General features: G+C 34.8%; 1 protein-coding gene across 3 annotated transcripts in view; it reads right to left on the reverse strand.

Moving 5' to 3' along the window:
• Positions 1-25897, reverse strand: part of luzp2 (leucine zipper protein 2) — a 255851-nt gene that overhangs the window by 59413 nt on the left and 170541 nt on the right. For all 3 annotated transcript variants that reach the window (XM_073928766.1, NM_001099255.1, NM_001114715.1), the window contains 2 exon segments: positions 13424-13505; positions 2015-2077 (listed from right to left, as the gene is read on the reverse strand). In XM_073928766.1, coding sequence (XP_073784867.1) covers positions 2015-2077; positions 13424-13505 — 145 coding nt within the window.

Below are 25897 nucleotides of genomic sequence, written 5' to 3' on the forward strand. Positions count from 1 at the left end.
AGTATTCGTTGTAAGTATTACTCAAATTTTGAGTAAAAAGTAGACCTTTCAAAAGTATTCAAGATTATTGAGTATTTAGCTGTAAAAAGCTGATGCATTTACATTTAATTTGTGGATGTGTGTAAACGTAACATTCTGTTGTGAATTTAGTTATTGCTCAGCAGGCACACAATGTCATAAGATGCTAATATTAGGTTAGATTTATTAGGTTGTGATGTCAGATGAACAAAATTCAATGTCTAGCCAGCGTCTAAGGACAATCTTATTTTGATGTCCAATAAGGACTTCAAATGATGCTTATATTTGATTTATTTTAGGTTATGTTAGAAAGTGACTTAAATCCAACTTCAAGCTAGCATCTTAAACCAATGTCATATTGACATCAAAAAATGACATTTATTCTTCAGGTATGGCAACCAAAATCCAACATCTGATAGATGCCATAGTGGTAACATCCACTACATTATTAGATGTTGATATTTATTTGACTTTAGGTTGGATGTTTTCTAAACCTCATAGACAAGAAAAAAATAAGTTGTGACTGCAGGTTGTCGGAAAGTAGCGAAGTAAAAGTACCAATACAGCACTTAAAAATTACTTTCCCCAAAGTACAAAGTGCACATTTTTAAAAGTGCTTGGTAAATTACAATTCCTGAAAAACTACTTAATTACAGTAGTATGAGTATTTATGTAGTTTTTTACTTTACACCACAAGTTATTTGTCATGCTTAGCACAGTTAGTTGCCCTGGTGAGTCATTGTATCTTCCCCTTGTTATCGCATCTGCTTGATTAGCCTAATTGCTGTCACCTGCATAAATAGCCCTTGTGTTTCAGTGAGTGTTTGTCATTTGCTCTCTGTGGGTTGTAGTCCTGTTTTTGTGTGTGGCTCTTTTGTTTCCATGTCTTTCGTTTTATTTTCAATAAACATTTTCCTCATGGACCATTCTTCATGACACTAATGCTAGATGGAGCCTTATTATAAAAGGCTGCATATAAGTTAACATAATTTTTTTTTTTAATTTAGTTAATATATGTAAAATTGAGGAAGTACAGTGGCTCAGTGGTTAGCACTGTCACCTCACAGCAAGAAGATCACTGGCTAGAGTCCTGGCTGGGCCGGTTGGCATTTCTGTGTGGAGTTTTCATGTTCTAGCCATGTTGGCATGGGTTTCCTCCGGGTTCTCCAATTTCCACCACAGTCCAAAAACATGCAGTATGGGATAATTTCATAAACTAAATTGGTTGTAGTGTATGAGTTTGAGAGTGTATGGGTGTTTCCCATTAATTGGTTGTGGCTGGAAGGGCATCTGCTATGTAAAACATATGCTGACATAGTTGGTGGTTCATAGTTTGTGACCCCTGTTAAATAAGGGACATTTTGGCTTTATGGGAAGCTGTAGGAAAATTAATGAATGAATGTAAAAGTGAAAATGCTCACTTTCAGCTTTTTTTTTTGTTTTTGTTTTTTGTTCTTACAATAAGACCAGAGAAGCTTAAAATGAGGGTGAGTAAATGATAATTAATTAAGGATGTATTTCGTTATACTTAAGTGATATAGTTGAGTAAGTTTAAGTGACTCAGACAAGGTAAGTGATACAACATTCTTAAACAAATCATATTTGATTGTCATCATCTATGGCTTAACTTGAACTAAAGCCAAGAGTTTAATTTATGTTCAATTAAAGACTGCACATCTTTCTTCTGCAAATATGCAATTAAACTGCATATCATAGTATTCATAATATAAATCTCCACCGAGAAAGAAAAAAAAAAGCCAGTTTTATATTTTCTTTCTTAATTTATGATAAGCCATTGGCAAAAACAACTGTGTGGCTGGTAATGATTTTCTCCCTTGATTTATTCAATTGCGTTTAATCTCACATATCCTATAAATTCCATGACTGTTAAAATAGAGACGGCATCTTTTTTCTTTGATGTTCTGAGGCAGTATTGCTTAACTTCAGAATTAATACATTAATAATACTTCCTTGGCTTTAAACATTAAAAAGGTACCTCTTGCTGAAGGTCTTTGATGATTTTCGTTTTCTTTTCCATCTCCATCTTTAAGAACTTTATCTGCATGGAAAAAAGAAAGCATATTAAAGCCTTAGTGACATTTTGTACAGGAAAATAAGCAATAAACTGGGCATGATTTTTAACTTGATTTATTGAAAAAAAAATATTTTAAATACTTTAAAAGTGTAAAGTTTTGTGCATTGCAATATTTTAAGCAAAACTGTGCAATACTCTTCTAATTTAACCTTCACACTCTGCTCTTAAACCGTAGTCACACTGCACTTTTCACCCCATAGACTTCCATTCATTCAGCAGACCGGAAATGCAAGCTTGTCCAAAATATATATATATATATATATTTACTCGTGGCTTATACTACTTTATAACCTATTACCTTATTAAAATAATGGCTGTTTATTAGTACTCAAAGAGGCAATAACCTTAATAACTATTAGTAAGTATTTAGTATATTATTAAGTGCTGCTTATAAATAGCTATTAAGGTAGTAGTTGGGTTTAGGTATGAGGTAATATTATGAATGTAGAATATGATCATGCAAAATATGTACTTTACTAATAAACAAATAAATTTAGTTTTAATTATAGGCATGTAATAAAGAGAATCCTTCCTGAGTAAAGTGTTTAAATATATAAATAAAAACATTGTATATGAATTATTTCTGACCTGACAATACTGAGAGTACATTTATATATACTGTATGACTGTATTTGAAAGCAGACAAAAAAAAAAAAAAAAAAAATATATATATATATATATATATATATATATATATATATATATATATATATATATATATATATATATATATATATATAATTTTTGTTTGTTTATTTGTTTCTTTCTAATATGATTTATTTGATAATTGTGCTGTGAATCTTTTAAATCTACTTTATTTATTTTTTAGAGAGCTGATTTAGGGGTTTTCCCAGATTGAATTCAGAAAGAAAGAATGAAACCGAATAACAAGTGTATTTCAGACCTTACTGTATATTCAATGTTTATAACAGCAATGCAAATTCATGAAAACCTTTACCCCTGGTGAACTGAACTCAAATGAAAAGAAAATCATATAAAAAAAATATTCCAACACGACCTATATGGAATACAAATGCAGGAGTGAAGGTTTCCCAAAACAATCCCGAGTGTGGAACAAAACAGCCAAAAAAGAATCAGAAGTGTTTACAGCCCTGAGGGTGAACCGCAACACCAATCAAATAGAACGTTCCACTATTGCTCCTTATTCCTTATTCACCAGCTCAGCCCTGAATGTCAAACTTCCTCAACTCTCTCTCTTGCTCTCTCTCTCAGTCTCTCTCTCTCTCTCTCTCTCTCTCTCTCTCTCTCCTGCCTCCAGTCTTTGCAGACACTGACAAAAAATAACAACACATCTAAATACAGAGGTCGAGCAGCTGTGCGTTTCCAGCAGACCTGCGGGTCTATTCAGTCTGATTAGCACTTTAATTGAATTCAGCCCAACTTCACATATTGATATACTGCAGCCAATGCATACATATTTTTTGCAATCTTGGTTTGTGGATTACAACAGAGTGGTGTCTTGATTCTCATTTCCTAGTTTCATGCGGCTTTTGTTTGCAAACTATACAGTATATGCATCCTGAGTGTAATTTTTGGGTGTCTACACTAAAATATTTTTATTTGTCGAAAACTTCAAAGTTTTATGCTGTGATTTTTCAAAATAATTTTAGGAAAGGTAATTGAATGTAAATATCCCAATATTTCCACATTTGTAATAATAGGACTGATTAGCAGTCGTAAAGCAATTGTTTTAAACATCAGTTATAAAATTTCAATTCAAATCCTTAAATTTGTCCCTGGACTAAAAAATCCCTCAGAAGTGAAGATTTGTGAAAATTGAGATTGATTCTATTGATATGTGGTTTATTAGGATAGAACAATATTTTGCTGAGATAATACTTCGAATAACTGGAATCTGATGATTATAAAAGTTATAATACTGAAAAAATAAAACTGCTTTTATAATTGTCCAAATTTTATTCTTAGCAATGCATATTAATTTTCAAACAATTAGGTTTGCCACATTAAAAATCAAAAAATGAGCAATAGCTAAAAATCGATTGCATGGTTAAAAATTATAGTTTTTTTTTAAGCCAGAATTGATTATAATATTAAGCAAAGATTATGTTCTATGAAGATATTTTGTTAATGTCCTACTGTAAATATATCAGCACTCAAATTAGTTGCTTAGCAACTTCAAAACGTTTGAACGTTTGTCATTCATTCATTCGTTCATTCATTCATTTATTTATTTATTTATTATTTAACCCTCAGACTCCACATTTTCAAATAGTTTTGTCTCAATCAAATATTGTAATTAACAAGCAATACATCAATGGAAAGCAGTTTTATTTATTGGTCCAAGTAGACTGAAGTAATGGATTCTCAATATTAAGTTTGTCACGTGCCATGAGTCTTGAATGCCAATTCAAAACTATTGACATATAATAATAATAATAATAATAATAATAATAATAATAATAATAATAACACTATATATATATATATATATATATATATATATATATATATATATATATATATATATATATATATATATATATATATATATATATATTATTTTATTATTATTTTTTTTCCTTGCAAGGGCATCCACAGCGTCAAACTTGTGCTAGATAAGTTAGTGGTTCATTTCGCTGTGGCTACCCCAGTTAAAGAAAAGCTAAATTGAGAAACAGGATTGTACATCTGATATGAAAGGAGTCCCTACAGTGGCATTTGCCAAAAAAAAAAAGGATTAATGAAGACTTTTGCATTTGTTATGTATCCCGTGTGCACGACATAAGTATTGCGTGTGCACGCACATAAATATTGTGTATGCAGTGCACCTACATATTGCATGCACTCAACATAATTAGCACCTGTGTATGGCATAGACAAACATATCACCTGTGCACAACATGCACTGCATGCGGACAACATAGACATACATATCGCGTGCACATGTATGCAGCCTTGTAATTAGTAACTTTTTAAAAATTTTGTATTATTATTTTTAGCATAATAACTTGAATACACCAAGCTTAAATCTTAGATGAAGTCACACAACGATTGGACTGCTTCTACTTGTTTCCAATATGATGCAAGGATAAATGAAGAACAGGTTCTTTGTTTGACTAAAGTGTTTCCTTAAAGGCCCGTGCACATCGAGACGTTATTTGCTCATGTTTTCCATCAACTTTTAGTGCCTCGTGACTAAATAAAGGGCGTCAATGTGATTGTGCACACCAACGCGCAAAACACCAGGTGCAAAAGCTCCATTTAAAAAAAAAAAAAACGCCTCATGCTCGCTTTTTTTATTTGACGCGCTGCGTTAAAACCTTCTCCACCAAACAGGAAGGCACTTTTGTTCACGTGCACAGAGCTGCTGCAGTTACTGTAAACAGCACTTGGAGGCGCTCAAGTGTCAATGCAAGCGCAAATTAAAGAAGATGCCCAGAGATTATATAAACGTGGATCTGCTTATTGCTCTGTGAACATTAATCATTTTTTCATCGCTAGAGCAGGAGCTGCTATTTAAATCATCTATGCTTGTTCGATTCACCAGAAACTTTAACAACAAGCATGTGAACTTCCTCTCTTCCTCTTCTTCTGTGTTACAAGCGGGTTTCGGAAGCTCAAAGTTGAGTAGCGCCATCTAACTTCAAGGAGTGATTTTGCGTACTCTTCTGCTTGATGCCAGTGAAAATCGATTAAGTTTAAATGCAGAAAAACGTCTCGTAAAACACTGATGATAAACACATATGAAAAGCGTCCCGGTGTGTAGGAGCCTTTACTCATTATAGTTTTATGAATTTAAGAAGCAGAAAATATTGTCTTATTTAGTCTAGGATTTGCCTAGGAAAACTCTCTAAAACAGCCTTTGCATTAGGCTTAATTTTTTTATTAAGCTCCATTCACACTTACAGTGCTTTTGTTGCCACATGTTACCAAGATATCTTACTGCAATGGCAAAAACCATCCACTGTTCTCAATTCATTGTTCACATTAAACAATTTATGAAGCAGTTCCCCTCAAATGTTTGTTTTTGGCAGCAAGAAAACCAATTCATATAATACAAAAGGGAGTAAACATCATTCAAAAATGTAACTAGGCAACTGGAATGCCCACTTACGACCTAACCATCAGCCAGTGCCGACAAGCAGCGATAAAGTTGCTGGCAGTCTACATGGGACTTAAGCACTGTGTTCAAGGTCAAGAAAAACAAAGCCCACATAACTAACTTCATAACATGACATATTTATAAGTAACTTGCTTACTGTGTACAAATTTATACAAACAATACACAACTTGCTCATACAAGTTAGACACATACTAATGTCAAACAAACAAGTCACATTGCTTCAAGATTGGCTGAAATTCACATAAACATAACCGTTTTTAAGCTTAACATATACATGCAATACAAATTAATTCTAAGATTTTCAAAATGCATCACTATACTGTTGTGTTGTGTTCATGTAGTTATTAGGTGCGTTCGACTTCATGCAGCGCTGCGCAGATCGATCGAAATCTGTCTTAAAGCGGTGCATTCTGGTTAGAAATCTTGTCCGGATTGATGCTGCGCCGACGCCACGTGACTGTCACATGTGGCATCAAAGTACCGCGACAGCGCTCCGAGATCAGACGGCAAACTCAGACCGTGCAGCATTTGAAGAGCGACTGCAGGAGCTTTGATGACGACACCGATATTACACGATTGGCCGAGTTCACCACATGACAACAAACACGTGTATTTCGGGTTTATAATTGGACAAATTCCGATTCAAAAGTTTCAAAACAAACAATTCACTTTTCACATCCTCTCTATCCTGTACACATCTTGCTTATTAAAAGACTACAAATATTTTACTGCAGTATCATCTTTTGTTAAATAATCTGGTTATAAAGGTATGCTTGTTTGCACAGGTTTATTTTTTAACTTTTTATACAGACTATTTACTGCATTCATCTCCATGAACGATTTAAATGATATATTTTAGTGTATATTTTAGTGAATAACCTAAATATGAACTCAAATAAGTTTTACAGACTTGAAATAAAATAATCATCATCATTGATCCTGCCACCCTGAAGCTCTCTTGACAAATTAAAGTAAAGAACTATTTTATTAAATAATTATAAAATGGCTTTATTATTATAATATAAATATATATTTTATTTTCTGTCTAGCAGTTTAAAGGCTACCTGCTCTTTCTGGGAAACTTCTACATGTCGAACGCACCTGTTGTGTCATGTAATATCACATGTGTTTGTTCCACGTGCTTCAATTTGTTTATTAGTTCCACCTGTGTCACACACCAGTTTGATCACATCTTGTATATTTATATCCCTGAGTTCAGTTTATTCTTTGTCTGATATTGTATTGTAACAAATCCTTGTCCTGCCTGTGGTCTGATGTTTCCAGTTCCTGTTGTGATTGCTATTGTGTAAATAAATGTGTTATTTATAATTCCTGTTTGTGAGTGAGTCTACTCACTCTAGATTCAGAACCTAGTATTTAACTGCAGACAGTGATGAAAGCTTTGAAATAGCCATCCTCTGCTTGCATCCACTTCCTTACAAATACCACTTAAAACTAAAATAGATATTAATGTCAGTGTTTTAGTGGTTAACAACTAGCCTAGAGCAACATTTGCTGGTCAATTTGGAGTTGATTCAAGAGAGAATAGTGATGCATTTTGAATTTTCCTTTAAGTTTTTGTCACAGCTCTAAATACATAAATTATTACTAGACAATAAATTGAGCTCTTATATGAAGACACACAATCAGTCTGTGCAAGAAACAGAACATTATTTACAAGATTATTACACTGTAAAAAGCGTTTAGTTCCTTTAAAAGGTGAGTTAACCTATTGTAAATTGGAATTGTTTAAATTGGCTTACCTTTTTTTTCATTTTAAAGGATAAAGTATTTTTAAGGCTTGGTTGTCTTTATAATATGCAAAGCAATGTGTGCTCATGCTTCATTTGTAGAAAATCATGTTATTTTTCATATATCATATATACTGCTATTCAGCTAAAATGAAAATGACATATTTCCTAGTTCCTCTGAAAGGGCCGCCCTCAAGAGGCTCTGATTGGTCAGCTAACATGTACTGTGATTCGTAGATTGACTCCATATCACCAGGAAAAGCATTGCGCCCTCACAAGCATGCGCTTTTGCACTGTGTAAATACCGTCAGTCAGAGTAGCTGTTGGGCATATCAGTTTGAGCCTAAATCAGACAGAGGCTGAAAAGGACACAGATGAACCTCACGCCTGCTCTTTAAAATAAAATCTGACAAATGTCTTTCACATATATTTGGAATAAGCATGTGTAAGTAAAACATTCACAAATCTTTTGCAAGTTTGTTGTTTGAGATGTAGAACACAGGGAAAGAGGCTGCATAGAGAGACACTGCTGAGATGCTGAAGGTTATGGCTGTTTACAGGAGTTTGACAGATAAATACAAATTTGTACCTAAATTGTAGGAAGTTGTTTACATCCTTGTATACATCCTTGCTACAACATACCATTAACGCTAGGAACTGTGCATGTAATAGTTCAATTTTAACAAATAAAAATATCAGGTTGGGGCTCACAATCCTCAGGTTCGTCTATTATGGTTGGAGCTGCTTCTCCAACCTTAATAGGAGCTTCTAGCTAAATCAAGCACTGAACTGGAAGAGATTCTGGAAGCTGTCAAATGCTAACTATTTATTTTTTAAATAATTCTCTTGAACATTATTAAAATTAAATTGTAACCACTCTTCTCTTTGTGTCATGTCCTCTGGAAGCCCAAATACAGAAACAGAACAAGCTCTTTGGAAATAGCAGTGTATGGACAGCATTTTAGCTTTCTGTGCTATAACATTATAGCGTCTCTGGCCACGCCCCTTTGCTACACAAGGGTGTATGCGCATGGTAAATGCAGGTAACCTGAAGTGTTTGTGATCCCACTAGCCTGGACATACTTTTTTTGTTGTCCCCAAACTTTGTTTGCTACTCAGTAAAAGCCAATAGCTACGTCCCAAATCGCATACTTATGCACTATTCTATGCCATTTTGTAGTATAAATAGTGTAAGTAGTGCGTTCACACTGAAAACTCTAAAAATAATAAGTGCACTTTAATTACCCGGATGATGCACTCATTCAGCCGCTAAAATGAAGTGTGTAATGATGGACACTTCACGCACTCAACGACCGCAGGTTTGCTTACATAGCGGAAGGGGCGGAGCTATCGGACGCACATGTTGAATAACTTTATTTAATTTGGATGGTGAAAGCAAAATTCTTTTACGAGAGTGATTATAGCGCCTCCCGATAGTGATTGCGGCAACACTCACGGCAGGTATTATTTGATAATTCGGCCGTTTACTTCACTGATTTGGCAACCGTCAAACGTCATCAGGGAAACGGTTTAAATTTCCGCTTAGTAAAAAAAACATTAGTGTGCCATTTGGGATGCCACTACATACATATACTACCCTGTTGAGTGTGTAAGTGCATAAGTACATAGTGCATGAGTGCATAGTGTAGAGTGTGCCATTTGGGACGCAGCTAATGTCTCCTTTGCATTCAACTTTGAGCGTATTACATTCAGAGATGTTGTTTATGTTCACAGAGCCACAGTACACATAAACCAGAGTTAAAAATATTATATCATAGTAGACCACCCCTTTAAGGCAATAGGTTTTCTTAAAAAATAAATAAATAAATAAATAAATAAATAAAAATCCAAGATAACTAATCTTTTTTTTTTTTTTTTTTTTTTTAACATTATACTTTTTATCGACCACCCATCAAATTTTCCTGAGTGTATTCACAATATGAGCTTGAGATGTGTTTACTACAGTGAGGGAGAATGTGTGTTATATTGTTCATCAAATGGTATTCATTTTAATACTGGAGGCTAAGATTACATTCGTGCGATCAAACTGCAAGACTGACTACAGTTGTGGATTTGTTGTAATTAAAGCACCTTATAAGACATCAGTCAGAAGCCATGGGTATTCATTTTGTTTTGACTGTATGTTTTTATTTACTGCTTACAGATAAATCCCTTTATGAATCACGCAGGACCAGGATCTTGTATTCGGAGTATTACAGACTGTTAGGAAACCCAATCTTATATAAGACATTTCTTTGAGTGAATTTAGCCAAATCATTTTGATGACAGACTTTGGCTCAAGCATTTCTGAAAGACTTAAACAACATTGGAGATGGTGTGTATTCAGATTGGTCTCCTGGTTAAAATGAGTTCATGCCATGTCTTAATTACTGTAATTATGAGACTCCAACTTGTGAAAAGAGTTCAGACACTCGTGTAATTTGTAATTACAACTAATAAACTGGGAATTTCTCAGAGCTCCGACTTGCAGAGCTCTTACAGTTGCAGATTAAAGCTGAACATGCCATGTCTATACAATTTTAATCACAAGTTTCCAAATTGTCACATCGTTTTAGAACTTGTAATTACAGTTCGTCTTTTGCTTTTCATTGTAAAATGACAGCAATGATGAAATAAATGTAGACCTACCATATGGATCAACAGAGGTGGTCATTTTAACATTCAGATGTCAGATTTGTAAATTTAATTACTTTAACATAAAACCCATATAACTATAATACCCTGACTTTACTTAAATGTGTGTATATTTTATGCTAACATTGTCATTTTATTAAAATTATTTAAAAATACACACAAAAGTGTTCCTGGGTATTCCTATCTCGATGGCCATAACTGTCATATTGACAACATGCATTTTAGCATCCAGTACACAACTTAAAGGTGCAGCAGGTGATTGTCTTCAGAAACATTTATTTGTTTTTCTAGTTGAAAGTCTCTTCACAGTCCAATTGTAATGATTAAAGTGAATGATCTAAATGTGTTTATATGTATTTTTATAGTCGGGGCATCCAACATTATGCACAAAAACACAGCTAAAGAGAGCATGGTGAAAAACTCATGACATTATTATTTTTTTCAATTTATTGTTATTTTAGAAGAACTATGCTTTCCACAAGCTAAACCATTCTCTCAGTTCATGAATTTTGATTATGCAATTTTAATAAGATAATATGAACTTTATTCCGCTTAGCAAAACAGTTTAGTCTCAGCATAATGCTAACAGCTCAACATAATAGCTAGATTATATAAAGGTTGTCATAAAAAGACACAAAAGGTCACAGCTCGTTGGGCCGTTTCAACAGAAGTGTAAAATGTTAACATTGCCTGAGCCTAACGGGCACATTGTTGCAGCTTGTGAATATATCTGGGGTTGTGAATCGGCTTTGCTATCTGTAATTGGTGTCAATTGGTGGTGAACTGTTCACAGAATGGAAAGAATGGCTGGAGCTGGCAAAATGCTAATTCTCCGAGATTCATTCTCATTCTGAACACGAGCCGCTGTGTCTCTTTCCCCCGCAGTACTGCACGCAGCCACACACAGAGATGAAACAAGAAAAGTTGCATGCCGATAATTGTGTATCTCCTCCAGAGTCAGCAAGGTGCTTCCCACAGTTTTCCATAATTACTGTAACATAACTCTTCCAGAACGAAAGGTAAATGCCTAAAATAGAATAGACTCGCTCCGGCCCTTACACGCCGTCTCAGTGACTTTAATGAGGATTCCAGCTTTTTCCTGGTAATTAGTTTCGATGGGGTGAGCAAAGAGAGTGCAGCGGTGACACAGCAGAATGAAGCCAACATTCTACATGGAGGAAATGGGATGTTTAACATGCTTTAATAGAGCAGTAACTAAACCTAGAAAGAAGAAATAAATAAAAATAGAAAATAAAGAAAAAATATATTCTGGACTGATCTACTTAAGACAGATTTTTCCTGTAGGCGGATTTATTTTTATTTTACTGTAATGCCTTTTTTTTATATTTTTTTTTTTCAAATGTACTTTTTTATTTTTCTATAATTTATTTTGTATATTAAGTTGATGAAAAATAACGTTGACAGCATTGCACTAGTCTTGTGAAGTATACACACAGTTATCTTCATTTTTGGAAATCTGCCCTCTAAAAAATACTGTTATACAAAACAAAACAAAAAGTAACGCACCAATTTGCATTAACATATAATTTCGACAACATCTAACTTCAATTATCTGAAGTTCAGATAACAAACTTCATCATGTTAGCCAAATGTTTTCCTCTTCAATCAGAGACATTTTACATAGTAAAAACCTCAAATTTCTAAGTCCAGTACTCAAAAAAAAAAAAAAAAGTGGTTTCAATTAGGTTTATTTTTTATTAAAATTGAAAACAAACCCAGTGTTATGTACACTCAATATATATATATATATATATATATATATATATATATATATATATATATATATATATATATATATATATATATATATATATATATATATATATATATATATATGACCAATATTAAACGAGTAGCAGTGCAATATGGCTGTATATCGGCACTGGTGGGAGGCGTGCATTGCCTTAGTGCCCCCACCAGTGCCGATATACAGCCATATTGCACTGCTACGAGTGTGATATTGCATTTATACAACAGTTTGATGGCATAATTGTGTATATAAAAACAAAATCAAACATGGAGAGTCTCAAAAACACTTTTGTATGAGGAACTACTTTCTTCCGGATTCAAATCATAATCTGACAGTTAAACAGCTGAGCAAGCATCTTTTAAACTTTAAATCTGTAGTGTCTGCTTTTTGCTGGCTGTATGTGGGCGGAGTAATTCACAAAGGGTAAAGAGCCTGTACGGGTGCTGATATTACTTAAATATATCAGGGCTATCAGCCAATCAGATTCGAGAACCAGACAGAACTGTTGTATGTATATATATTTGCTTGTTCTAAATTCTTTAATAAAATAATAAAATAAGCTGGTTCAACACAGTTCTTGAGATTTTATTGGGACATATATATATATATATATATATATATATATATATATATATATATATATATATATATATATATATATATATATATATGGGGAATTTAAGATTTTCTGAATTTGTTAAGATCTTACTTTTTCCTAACAACACAGACTTAATACATTTTTACTCAAGATTTCATGTTAAACACTAATTAAACAACCTCTCATTATTGTGAATTGACATGTTTATAAATAAATAAACAAAGTAATAAACGGATGATTGTAACTGATTAATCCCCTATGAACAAGTAAACTGCATGGATTTGTGAGTAATCACATAAATGGCAAAATGCCACAGCCTATTATCATTAGTATTTTGACCCATGCATTCCCCAAAAGCCAAGTTAATGTGATTAGCTGTTTGAGCCGATTGTATTTGTATAGTTTAACACATCAGTTTAAAGGGTCTCACAGTGGCCTGCTGTTTCTCTGCACGCTCAGCTGCATCATCCAGTTGTTTCTGCAGAGCTGCCTGGAGTGACTTCATCTCATCCCTGTGAATGAGAGAGAAAAACAAATGGAAAACAGTGAGTGAGAGAGCACAGGGGAATAGTGAACACAATGACCACTCTAGGGCCTACTTTTATCTTAAATGTCTCATATACACATTCTAAACCACACATACTGTCATCCCATTTCTGAACGTGAGCACAACAAAAGATTCACCATATAAACCTGAGTATAAATGACTACATATGCATTAAAATAAATAATAATAAAATAAAAAAGTGATAAGGATAATGATGCTTAGTAATGTCAATGTGTATTTTTTTTTTACCAAATATTATGATATCTTTGAAATAATTTGTCATGTTTGGGCATTCAGGAAAGATTAAGTAACTGTAGGGTCTGTACTCACAACAGCAACAAAATAATGTGCTAAATTGTTTATTAAACATACAGGGCTCTATTTTGACGATCCATGCGCAAAGTGCAAAGCGCAGGACGCAAACGTATTAAGGGTGTGTCAGAGTCCACTTTTGCTAATATAAGGATGGAAAAATCTGCTTGTGCCCCATGTGGTGTAAAACCTGACAGGTGGGTAAATCTGAGCTTGTTTTTAATAAAACAAATAAAAATATGCATATAACAAATAATACTGCTAATAATAAAAACATCACACAAAAGCAAATTGTTATGAATAAACTGAAAAAGCCCCCCCGAGATGAAGAAGGCATGACAGTATGGTTATTATATTCATGTAGGCTAGAAAATAATATGTTTTGTAATATTTTAATCCCTTATATTTATATAATATATTTCCTTATTATATCCTATTTATGTCCTTAACATTTTCATTCTTTTTCATATGTAAAGATACTTGTGTATTTCTGTGCATCCTGTTTGTATTAAGCAATGTGTAAGCGAGGCACATAACTAACGCGCTCTGCGCTGGACAATAGACCAGCTTTGTTCTGGTCTGTAAACAGTCTATTAAAGATTCTCAAAATAGCAACGCGCCAGCAATGCGCCACAACACGCCTCCTTTTTTAGACTAGAACGCCTATGGGCGCACATATGAGCGCAAATGCATTTTGCTATTTAAACACAGTGGAGCAAAACGTCAAAACGACTCTTGCGCCAAGCTGAAACAAGCAAACAACAATTGTGTCGCGCTTTGCACCTCATTGTGCCGGATGTATGATAGGGCCCACAGATTTCTTATACTTATACATTAACTGCACCAGTAAAAAGATCTAAAACAAGTATCCTTTTCTGCTCGCCGATGCTGCATTTATTTGATCAAAAAGTCAATTTTGTGCAATATCATTTCCCTGTGAACTGTTTTTTATATTTATTTTTAAAATGCAATTTATTGATTTTGTGATTATAGACAGTATTGAGTTAATTTTTTTTGTCCAACTATTATGTCCAAAAAAGTAAGACTTTTTAAAACTGCTTTTATTCATCACAGACATGTTAAATCTGTCATAAATGTAAAGGCATGTATAATGTTACAAAAATGTTTAAAATGCTGATTTTTTTATACATTTCTAATTATCAATGATTTCTAAAAAGTACAGTATACAGTATTACTATATTCATTCATTTATTAATTTTCTTTTCAGCTTAGTCCCTTTATTAATCCAGGGTTGCCACAGTGGGATGATCTGCCAACTTATCCAGCACATGTTTTACATAGCGGATACCCTTCCAGCTGCAACCTATCTCTGGAAAACATCCATACACACTCATTTACTTATTAACTACGGACAACTTCGCCTACCTTATTCACCTATAGAGCAAGTCTTTGGACTGTGGGGGAAACCGGAGCATCCGGAGGAAACCCGTGGGGAGAACATACAAACTCCCCACAGAAATGCCAACTGACTCAGCAGAGGCTTGAACCAGCGACCTTCTTGCTGCGAGGTGACAGCACTACCTACTGCGCATTCGCATTGCTTAATATTACTATATATTATGCTAATTTAAGAAATTATAAATTTAATCAGCATATTAGAATAATTTCAAAATGTCCATCTGACATAAAAATTAGAAACATTTCACAATAAATATGTTTCATTATATTTTTGAACAAAAGCAGCTTAAAAAACAATGAGCAGAATAATGTTTACTAATTTTAATCAAATAGTCTGTCAAAGTTACCAATAGTAATTTAGTTTCATTTCTATAATAAATATGTAATATCAAATACGGTTTTGTCTAAATATTATGCTCATATTGTTCATATTAGCATAATTCTGCCCAAAGGCATAAAGCAGATAAAGCTTCAGTGTTATATATAGTATTATCACCATGGTGTGGATACATTGGTTGTTTAGAAAGTTACAAAAAAGAACCGTTTGCTTAAGTTATGCTCTGATCAAACTACTTGATCATCCATATTGTCATAATCTGACTTGAATTTAAACATTCTTTAAAGCCAGTTCGATTGTTGGTTGTTTATGTTAACAATTATACTGGAAGTGCTAAAAGCTGAAACATATGAGTATGATAAAGAAATTTATGTTTGATGTGTTTGGCCAATCAACACCCTCCACGCAGCTGGCCAATCAAAGCACTCTCAATCTGAGTGTGACGTGGCTGGGAATCGGCACCTCTAAGTCCGAGCCCATGGTGCTCCACCAGAAAAAGGTAGCTTGCCATCTGCTGGTTGGAGAAAAGTCCTTACCCAAGGTGGAGGAGTTCAAGTATCTTTTTTTTTTTTTTTTTATGAGTGAGGGAAGGAAGGAACATGAGATTGACAGGCAGATTGGTGTAACGGCAGCAGGAATGCGGTTGATGTACTGGTCCGTTGTGGTAAAGAAGGAGCTGAGCCAAAAGGCAAAGCTCTCGATTTACCGGTCAATCTACGTTCCTACTCTCACCTATGGTCATAAGCTTTGGGTCATGACCGAAAGGACAAGATCTTGGATATAAGCGGCCAAAATATCTTTCCTTCACAGGATGGCAGGGTGCACCCTTATAGACAGGGTGAGGAGCTCTGTCTCCCCGGAGGAGCTCGGAGTAGAGCCGCTGCTCCTCCACATCGAGAGAAGTCAGCTGAGGTTGAAATGTGTCATCTGTTTCGGATGAGTACTACCTAGGGAGGTGTTCCAGGCATGTCCCACTGGGAGGAGGCCTCGGGGAAGACCCAGGACACGCTGAAGGGACTATGTCTCTCGGCTAGCCTGGGAATGCATCGGGATTCCCCCAGAGCAGCTTGAGGAAGTGTATGGGGAGAGGGAAGTCTGGGGTTCTCTTCTAAGACTGCTGCCCCTGGGACCCGGCCCCGGAAAAGCGGTAGAAAATAAATAAATGAATGAATGAATGAACCCGATAAACGAAATAAAGACTTTAAATCAATACATTACTGAGTGATAAAACAGTACACTGTATCGTATTATGTTTAAGATTTGCTCAAACTCTAAGTTATTTTGGTTTAAGAATGAGGAATTATGTGAATAGATCCTCTCAAATCCAAATTAATAAGGCTAAAATCTAATTTCAGCAATATTACATTTACTATAATTTGGGGATTGTTCCTCACTAAATGCTCTGCAGGATAACAAACAAACATTTTATTTGGCCATTCAAACAGTCTTAAGGAAAACAGACTATAATGAAATAAATAACTGGAGATAAATAAGCTAGAGGAGAGGGCATAACTGCTGTAAACTTTAACTTTTTGTCCCTGTGGTGAAAACTTACCAAACTTTGCATGCATATCTGTGGCTAATTGCATTCTCTGTAATTTTAGAATGGATGGGATGTATGGTTGCTAAGCAACTAGTAGATAAATTTGCAATATTCATAACATCGGCCCTACTACACTGTTTGAGCTCAAGACTTAATATTTCACATGAGACTCTCTTATCTCATGGTGAAAGGATTGCCTCAAGGACCAAGTTTTGGGATTAAGATGTTTTTTTTTTTTTTTTTTTTTTTTTTTTGACCAAAGATTGGAATGCTCATCCAATTGACCCAATGAGATTTTAACCTGCCATTTTGGGGAGTGGCTTTTATATGCTTGCAAAATCTATTTTCATAGATCTATGAACCAAAATGTTTGAGTGTCAGAGCAACTTAATCTTTACAAAAGGGCACTAAAGGTACATAACAGCCACAAGGGCTGTACTCAGGAGCACTTTCTAAATCATGAAATGACAAAAAGCACAGCCTAAACTTCTGTTGCCTTAATACACTTAGACATGTGAAGGTCACGTGACTACAAGACTGTATCAGGAACACCATTTGGGTCAAGGCCTACAGTAAGTCCATTTTGTTTTCTTTAGGATGTTTTCTTATTCCTGCTGGATTCCATTAATTGCTGCTGGCAGCTCCATTTCAATTTTATTTTTAGTTTAATGAGACAAAAGGGCTCACTACTTATCACTCATCAACTGGCTCATTTATAGCAGCTTGTGAATTATAATACAGAAAAATCAAACATAATAAACTAGCATGTTAGCAAAAGCGAGAATGCTTTCATTTCACGCTATTATATTATTTATACAGACATTTTAGTAAAAGAAAGTTTATTAATTCATTCACTTTCTTTTCAGCTTATTCCCTTTGTTAATCTGGATTCGCCACAGCGGAATAAACTGCTAACTTATCCAGCATATGTTTTACGCAGCGGATGCCTTTCCAGCTGCAACCCATCACTGAGAAACATCTCATTCACACACATAAACTACCGACAATTTTATCTTACCCAATTCACCTGTGCCGCATGTCTTTTGACTTATGAGGGAAACCGAAGCACCCGGAGGAAACGCACACGATCACGGGGAAAACATGCAAACTTTACACAGAAATGCCAACTGACCCAGCCAGGGCTTGAACCAGTGACCTTCTTGCTGTGAGGCGACAGCACTACCTACTGCACCACCGTGTCGCCAGTGAAAGAAAATGGAATTAATAATCAACATAATTCCAAAATTGTTCTGTATTTAATATATTTTGATTTGCAGAATCTCTCCAGCCGTCTATTTAGAGTTGTTCAGCCAAGACTCATTAGGAAAATGTGCCTGTGGAAAAATCTTTGCAAAATTACATCACAGTGGATATCACACATTTTAAGACACATGTTTCAGTGATATCATAAAGTGAGTTAATGTGCAAATGTGTGTTTAGTTTTAACAGGAACAGATAAGTGTGGATCTATTAATGCTTGATGCGACCCAAGCTCGTTGGAGATATGTGCCCAGGGCTAAACATTTGAGAACCGTAAAATATGCGCCCGGGGCTACACATGCTAGTGGTTTGTGCTTTGAAAAATGTACTAGAGACTGCTCTGTGCAGTTTTAACAATCTCATATATGCTGTTTCTCATAAATCCACCTGAGGCTGATGCAAACATTTCTGCCAAAGTAAGTGTCCTTCTTGAGCAATTCAGTAAGAATAGCCAGTCAGCTTAGTGTGCGTGTATCAGCTCGCTATCGATTTCACAATCCGATACAATTACAAAACTATTCTTAACACTACAACTTTATATTTTAACCACATTTAGAATGTCTTTGGTTATGTTTAATGTTTGGAATTTCTGTACTGGCATCATTAATATATACATAAATGCCAAATGTAATAACCCTTTTGTGACATACTTTTACTTGTATTTTCCAAGTGCTGTCTTAAGTAAAGTTTTTTTTCTTGAAACATTTTAAACACAAGTGTAAGGGACTGCACTGCCATGTCTAAAATGACTTAAATAGCCCTTCCCCTTCCCCATAAGCCTCCTTTCCACTGCACACAACAAACGACAATCGACAGAGCAGAAGTCTATCATTTCCAATGGAGAGTAGTGTATTATGTATGTAGAGTAGTCTGATCATATCCGTATACAGAAAATTCGGATCCGATTTGAGCTGCAGATCCGTTGAAATATTTTACCTCCTGTGACTAGACCGTATGCGACTGGCCGATCGGATGTGATCTATTCCAGTGTTGTTCAAGCAGGTCCATGTGCGCAAGATGAGAAATAGTAGTTTATTTGGTTATTTTTTAAATCAAAAAAAGGTCTATATTAAAAAAAAACATTTCTATTCATAAATGTAAGTAATAAAAATATATATTTTTTGTTGTCTCCACATTCTCTCCAATAATTTTAGCGGGTCTATGAGTTTCTAGTATTTATTCATTTATTCAACCATGATGAACACACAGAGAATATAGGCTTTTGCTTTTATTTCGGACACTGCAAGAACAGCTTCTCTCACATGATGCACGTCAGAACTGAAAATTCTGTGCGACTGCCACAAGGGGGTCTAACCCGACAGTCGTGTCCAAATGTTGTATGCAGTGGAAAGGCGGCTATACCCTTAGCCCTATGACTTCAAGCTAAAGAGAATTGAGACACCCCTACCCCTTCACATGAACGCGTCTTAATTGTGAACGTGAAGGAGTAGGGGTGAACGTGAACGGTGTCTTAATTCCTTTTAGCTTGAAGGCATACGGCTAAGGGGAAGGGGTAGATACTCCTTCGAACTGAGATTTTTCACGACCACACTCAACTAAGGGGTAAGAAAATTTTCGAAAATACACCAGTCACATATCAACCTATTATCTACAGTCTATGGTCAGGGCAAGCAGAGATGCCTATCCTCTGATTTGTGTGGTTTGGCCTATTAATAACTTTATAGACGTCTGACACAGTGGTTTTTCACTGTGCTGCATCATATTGATGTTCTGTTAATGTAAGTGAGCATCTTTTTGCAGTATTCGCACAATGTTTGTGTTTGTTTGGCACACCTCACCACTGTTATTTTACTCTGCTGCCCCACCTCTTGCTTAATGCTGATGTGCGGGTAAAGTGAGTTTGCGCCTGGAAACACAGTTCCCCCTCTGTTCAAAACATGTATTGTGATTCATTCAACATCTTTACTGGTTTGAATCATCACATATTTTAATCGATTTTCTGCCTCACTGTGAATCGTTTTATTCCTAGTGTCCTAGGTTACCTAGTTTATGGAACTAGTTTCATGAGACTCCGCAGAACTCTGTGTCTCAAGTTCGTCATTGTATATGATGAGCTACCAAGCAAATTGGTCATGCCCAAAAAGTCATTCATAAATGTAAGCAGTCAGCGGTAGAATGAAAAAGAACAGAGATCATCATCTGCATCATATTGTAGTGTCCGTTTTACAAACAAAATGCAGATTTAACATTAATGTAAAGCACACTGGTTAATGATGTAAAAAAAAACAATTTAAGATCAAGAGCCTACAATGATCATCATTAAATTTTCAATAACATCTAAACCTCAGTCAAAACCAATCAGAATGATTGTACCTCTAAAAATAATTGATTGTAATCTCTAAAAAACAATGTCAAACTGAAGTTAGTCACTTTTACCATGTTGATTTCAGCCCCTGTCTTTGATTGAAAGAAGTCAAGTTGGACACAACTTTACTTCAGTGGATCAATATTCCCACAATACAAACAATCACAATCACAAACATTATAGACCTTTTTCATGGCTGCTGCATGGATGGCGCCATAGCGACCAGCGTTTTCCAGTAGAATGCTAAAAACTTCCGTTTACAGCGTGTACAACTGGTGATTTGCGCTCCTAAAATGGGTTTCAATAACGTTTTTAATGGATAACAGAGTGTTTTTGTGATACACAACTTAGAAATGTGTCTGTTAAAGCCGTTATAACCTGTCACATGTGGTTCAAGCGCGTTAGAAATACGAGAAAAACATTCTCCTAGTTCACGTGTTTGCCGTCAGAAATCACACACACACACACGCACAAAGAGAGAGAGAGCGAGAGAGAAACCAGAGTACTGGCATGAAACTTAACAGGTATAAAAGTCGTGCAATTTACAAAAATGACCAATAAAAGTCTGTTATTAGCCCCTTTCACACAGTGATACCGGTAAATATCCGGAAAATTTACGGAACGACTTTACCGGTATATACAAAAAAGCGCTGTTCACACAGGCGAGGACGTTACGGAATTTTTCCGGAAAAGAGCATTCACACATCCATTCCAAAATACCGGTAAATTCTGACATCATTCACCACAAATGAGCTTTAAACGGCTGCATTTGTATTTGTAAACATTTGACTAAATTACAAACTCTTTTGATGATCAATATTGTAAACAACTTTCACAGGATCATATTCGCATGTCGAGATGTTCATAATATGTGCGTGTGCTGGCGCTCACAGTCTGTTTCATGGGCACATGCAAAGCTTGAAGGTAAACAAACAACGGCTTATCATAAGCATCTTATCGATGATTATATGCACAGTTGGCATTAAGAAGAACATATAAACGTTATCTGACTAACTTCTAGCAGCTAAATGTGTCTGGAAAAATATTCAAAGGCTTTTATTCTCACATACCGCGCGGACGTAAATGCGTCTGACTGTTGTGATTGGCTAAAGCAGAAGTCTTACGTCAGCACGTTCTAGACGTGCACGTGCTTATTCCGGAAATCTTCCTTCTGCATTCACACAGCGCAGCATTCCGGCAAATTGCCGGTAATATTACAACTTCTCTTTCCGGAAAATAGCCAGAACAAATTTACCGGTATTTTCAAAAAGGACCTGTTCACACATACAACCTTTCCGGAAAATTGCCGGTAATTTTCCGGAAAGGTCTGTATGTGTGAAAGGGGCTATAGATACTCTGCTGGCTGATTTGCTGTTCATTCTAATAGCGAGCCGTTTGTGTTTTATTTCGTGTGTTGTTTTTACCACGGTTTGTGTTTTTCTGTCATTTTGAAATGACACTAGCCTTTATTTTCACTTTGTCACAGTTATTAAATCAATGTTTCAGTGGCACAATACAGGCTACGTGTGCGTGTCAAACATTTTGGTGAATTACATTTGTTTGGGCTGGTTATATATTTGAAACAAAAGAAAATGTTTACTTTAGCAATGTTTAAACTGCAGAAGATGCCGCCTGACAACGAGGAGAAAACGCCTCACAGCAGCTGTTTTCCATCCTATTAGATTGTATTTCTTTAAATGATCAGTCCAGGAGATGGTGCTGATGGACAACAGTATTAGTTCAAAGAGGATAAAAGCAGGTAAAATAGTTTAAAACTATCGTTTCAAACCTGTCCAAATGTGACTGTTTACACGCATCAGCTGCCGACCGGAAGTTCTTCGCATTCTCCTTGCGCATACACGCAAAGCATAATGGGTAATTTTGCGTTCCAAGAAAAAGGTCTATACAAGACATAAAAAAAAAAACCCACTAGGATTGAATTTTGCCGTTTTTAAAGCAAGTTTGATCTGATGTTGCAATGCTGTTTCTATCAGTATTCTACTAAACAATATTGATTCTTATGTCTTTTTTTTATCTATTGTTGACTGTTGAAATAACATTATTCGAAAACAACAGCCTTGTTAAGTCAAAATAGTAAACTTTTATTTTTTTCAAGTGTAAATAAGATTTCAAATCCCATACTTTTGATGTATTCTCAGAATATCATATTTATGCTTCACTAAGCCTCTGAGAAACATTTCTGCTTGTCGAATTGCAGGATAAGATTCAGCATCCATTGTCATTCTCCTGCCTTGCGTAATCGCAAATGTCCATGAGATGGTCTGCCCATTTCGTTTTCTACCAGGTGCTTATATTGTCATTTTAATCAAGAGAGTGAAGGTCAGAAACTTCAGCACATCTGCCCTGAATTTCAATATCTGTCTGCTGTTGATTGGGGTTAAAAATAGAAGCCATTACGTGCACCTGACACAGGGGGAAATTGAATTCTGTCACTAACTCTTTACAGCCAACATGGATGAACATTGATGGATCCAGTCTGATGCAACGATGCCACCACAAGTGAAGCATGAATACAGACGTCTGAGACCACTTTGACAATACAGGATTTAAAAAAGGTTGGTGAAAAGTAACGAAGCAACAGTTAATTTCTATAAAACGTGGTATCACTGCAGCCATGATGGAAGCAGTCTCGAAATAGTAAATACGATTTCATATTTCCCATGCTGATAATACATGAGTCATCACCAAAAGACAGTATTAGATATGTAGACCTTATTAACCATTCTTTTAAAGGGACAATTCACTCATAAACTTGTATTTAGATACAACTTCTTCACCCTTCATATGTTTCAAATCTGTTTGAATTTCTTTTTCCGGTTGAACACAAAAGAAAATACTTTGAAAAATGTTAGAAACCAGGAGCCATTTTTCCTTGCAGAAAAAAAAAAATACTTATGTATATATATATAATATATACTTATGGCTACTAGTTTTAACTATTCGTCAAAATGTGTGTGTGTGTGTGTGTGTGTGTGTGTGTGTGTGTGTGTGTGTATGCGTGCGTGCGTGTGTTCGTGCACTGAAAAAAATTATTTGATCAATCACTCATGACAGCATGATTTTTAGTTATTGTAACTTTTTTTAACTCATAAAGTTATCATGTTGAAACTTAATTTTATAAATTACACAAGCTATTTTAGGTCATTTTTGAATTATGTAAGATCAATTGACTCATAAGGTTAATTTGATTCAGCTTAAAAATTTTATGCAACAAGGATTTATTTTTTATTTAATTTTGTTTTTTGAAGTGTGTGTGTGTGTGTGTGTGTGTGTGTGTGTGTGTGTGTGTGTGTGTGTGTGTGTGTGTGTGTGTGTGTGTGTGTGTGTTTGTTGTTCCAGTCGAACAAAACTGTCTTTTGAATTAATACATTTTCATTACTTGTTCCAAACATGTTTGATTTTTTTTTTTTTCCTTTGGAAAAAAAAAAGATATTTTGAAAAATGTTGAAAACCAGTAGCCTCTGACGTCCATGGTACAAAAAGAAAATACTATGACTTAAGGCTCCTAGTTTTCAACATTGTTCAAAATATATAATTTAGTGTGCTGTTTTTGTGTTCTGGAAGTAAAAATAAAAGGTTTTAGGAGAAAAGAATTACCTATGCATTGAATTTACTTAATTTTCTAGCATTAACGAATTATAATGAAAGTAAAATATTGACTTAAACTCCTTTTCATGTACATAATGATTACAAGGGCATAGAAATGCACAGTTCCTTGAACAATACTATCTTATGAATTAATACATTTACTAGCCTCAAATAGCCTTAGCTGATATTAGTGTTATGCCACTCAATGGCATATTTTTTTTTTAAATAAAATTCTTAAAAGGCTTGTGTAAAAAAGCTGAAATATTTTATGTTGCTTTAGTAAATGTATTTGTATCTTCAGCTATGTTGCGATGATGCAAGTGTTCTGAAGCTCCCGCCGCTGAAATCCTATGACAAATCAATCTGATTTAAACCGATGCAGTCATAAAAGCTGTGTTAAAGAACCCTGTTGCTCTTGAAACTGGGAAATAACAGTCACCGAGAGAGCTTTAGATGTATACGACAAATGGCAGAGCATCTGTCTGCAGCCGCGTGCATGTAAACAGTCGCTAACAGTCTCTAATTACTGATGTTGTGTGTGAGAGTGAGTAATTCATTAAAGAGTCTCTCAGAGAACTGTTTCCTTCACAGTTCATTTCATTTAAAGTTGACTGAAACAAAGGCTGAGATCCCTGCCTTTAAACTTTTTTTTTTTAAATTAAAAGTTAGTCCACATTATTATATTTTTTTGGCACTGCTCACTTGGAGAAAAAATATATATATAAATAGTAACTTAGTACAAAATAACTCTAGGACTCTTTGGAACACTGCATAATTATCACTTTGATTTTTATATAGTTTTCAGGATGACAATTTACTTGAAGATGGTGTTCATAACACTGTCATGACACATTTATAATCATAACATGACACATGAGATTTTAAAGCATGCTTATGTCATTAGGTGCCTTATACCGAGTTATGTCATTTTAAACACAAAGATGACATTGAGTAAAGAAAGAATAAAGATATGACTTTGTTATGACAACTTCACATAAACAGTTACATCATAACCTGTCTTTGTGATGACAATTTGACCCTAACAAAACAACAAAACCTGTCAGTGTCTTTGTCAATTTTATGACATTTATTTTTTATAAAATTGTCGTTAATATGGTTCTTGACTTCAATACAGTAGTAAAAAATTAATTGTTCATTGAAATGTCATTAAATGTCAGTAAATATAAATGATACAGTTCTAACAATATTTGACATTTACTGAAAATGTATAAAGTGTTCAAAACTAAAAAACCATGACACAATTATACTAGCCTGATGACAATCATGTTGATGACAGATTTATGTCAGGTTGTGTTGTCTTAAAAAGTAAATTTGACGAAACTAAGACATCTCAAACCATGTCATCTTTGCATTTAAAATGACATAATGACACTTAAAGAGGTGGTCCATTACGATATCATATTTTAAACTTCAGTTGATGTGTCATGTGTGTGAACATAAACAACTTCTCTGAATGTAATACGTTCAAAGTTCAACGCAAAGGGAGAGATTAGCTTTTACAGAGCTTAGCAAAGTCAAACAGTGAAGTTT

Source organism: Danio rerio, chromosome 18, assembly GCF_049306965.1.
Source record: "Danio rerio strain Tuebingen ecotype United States chromosome 18, GRCz12tu, whole genome shotgun sequence".
Classification (NCBI taxonomy): domain Eukaryota; kingdom Metazoa; phylum Chordata; class Actinopteri; order Cypriniformes; family Danionidae; genus Danio; species Danio rerio.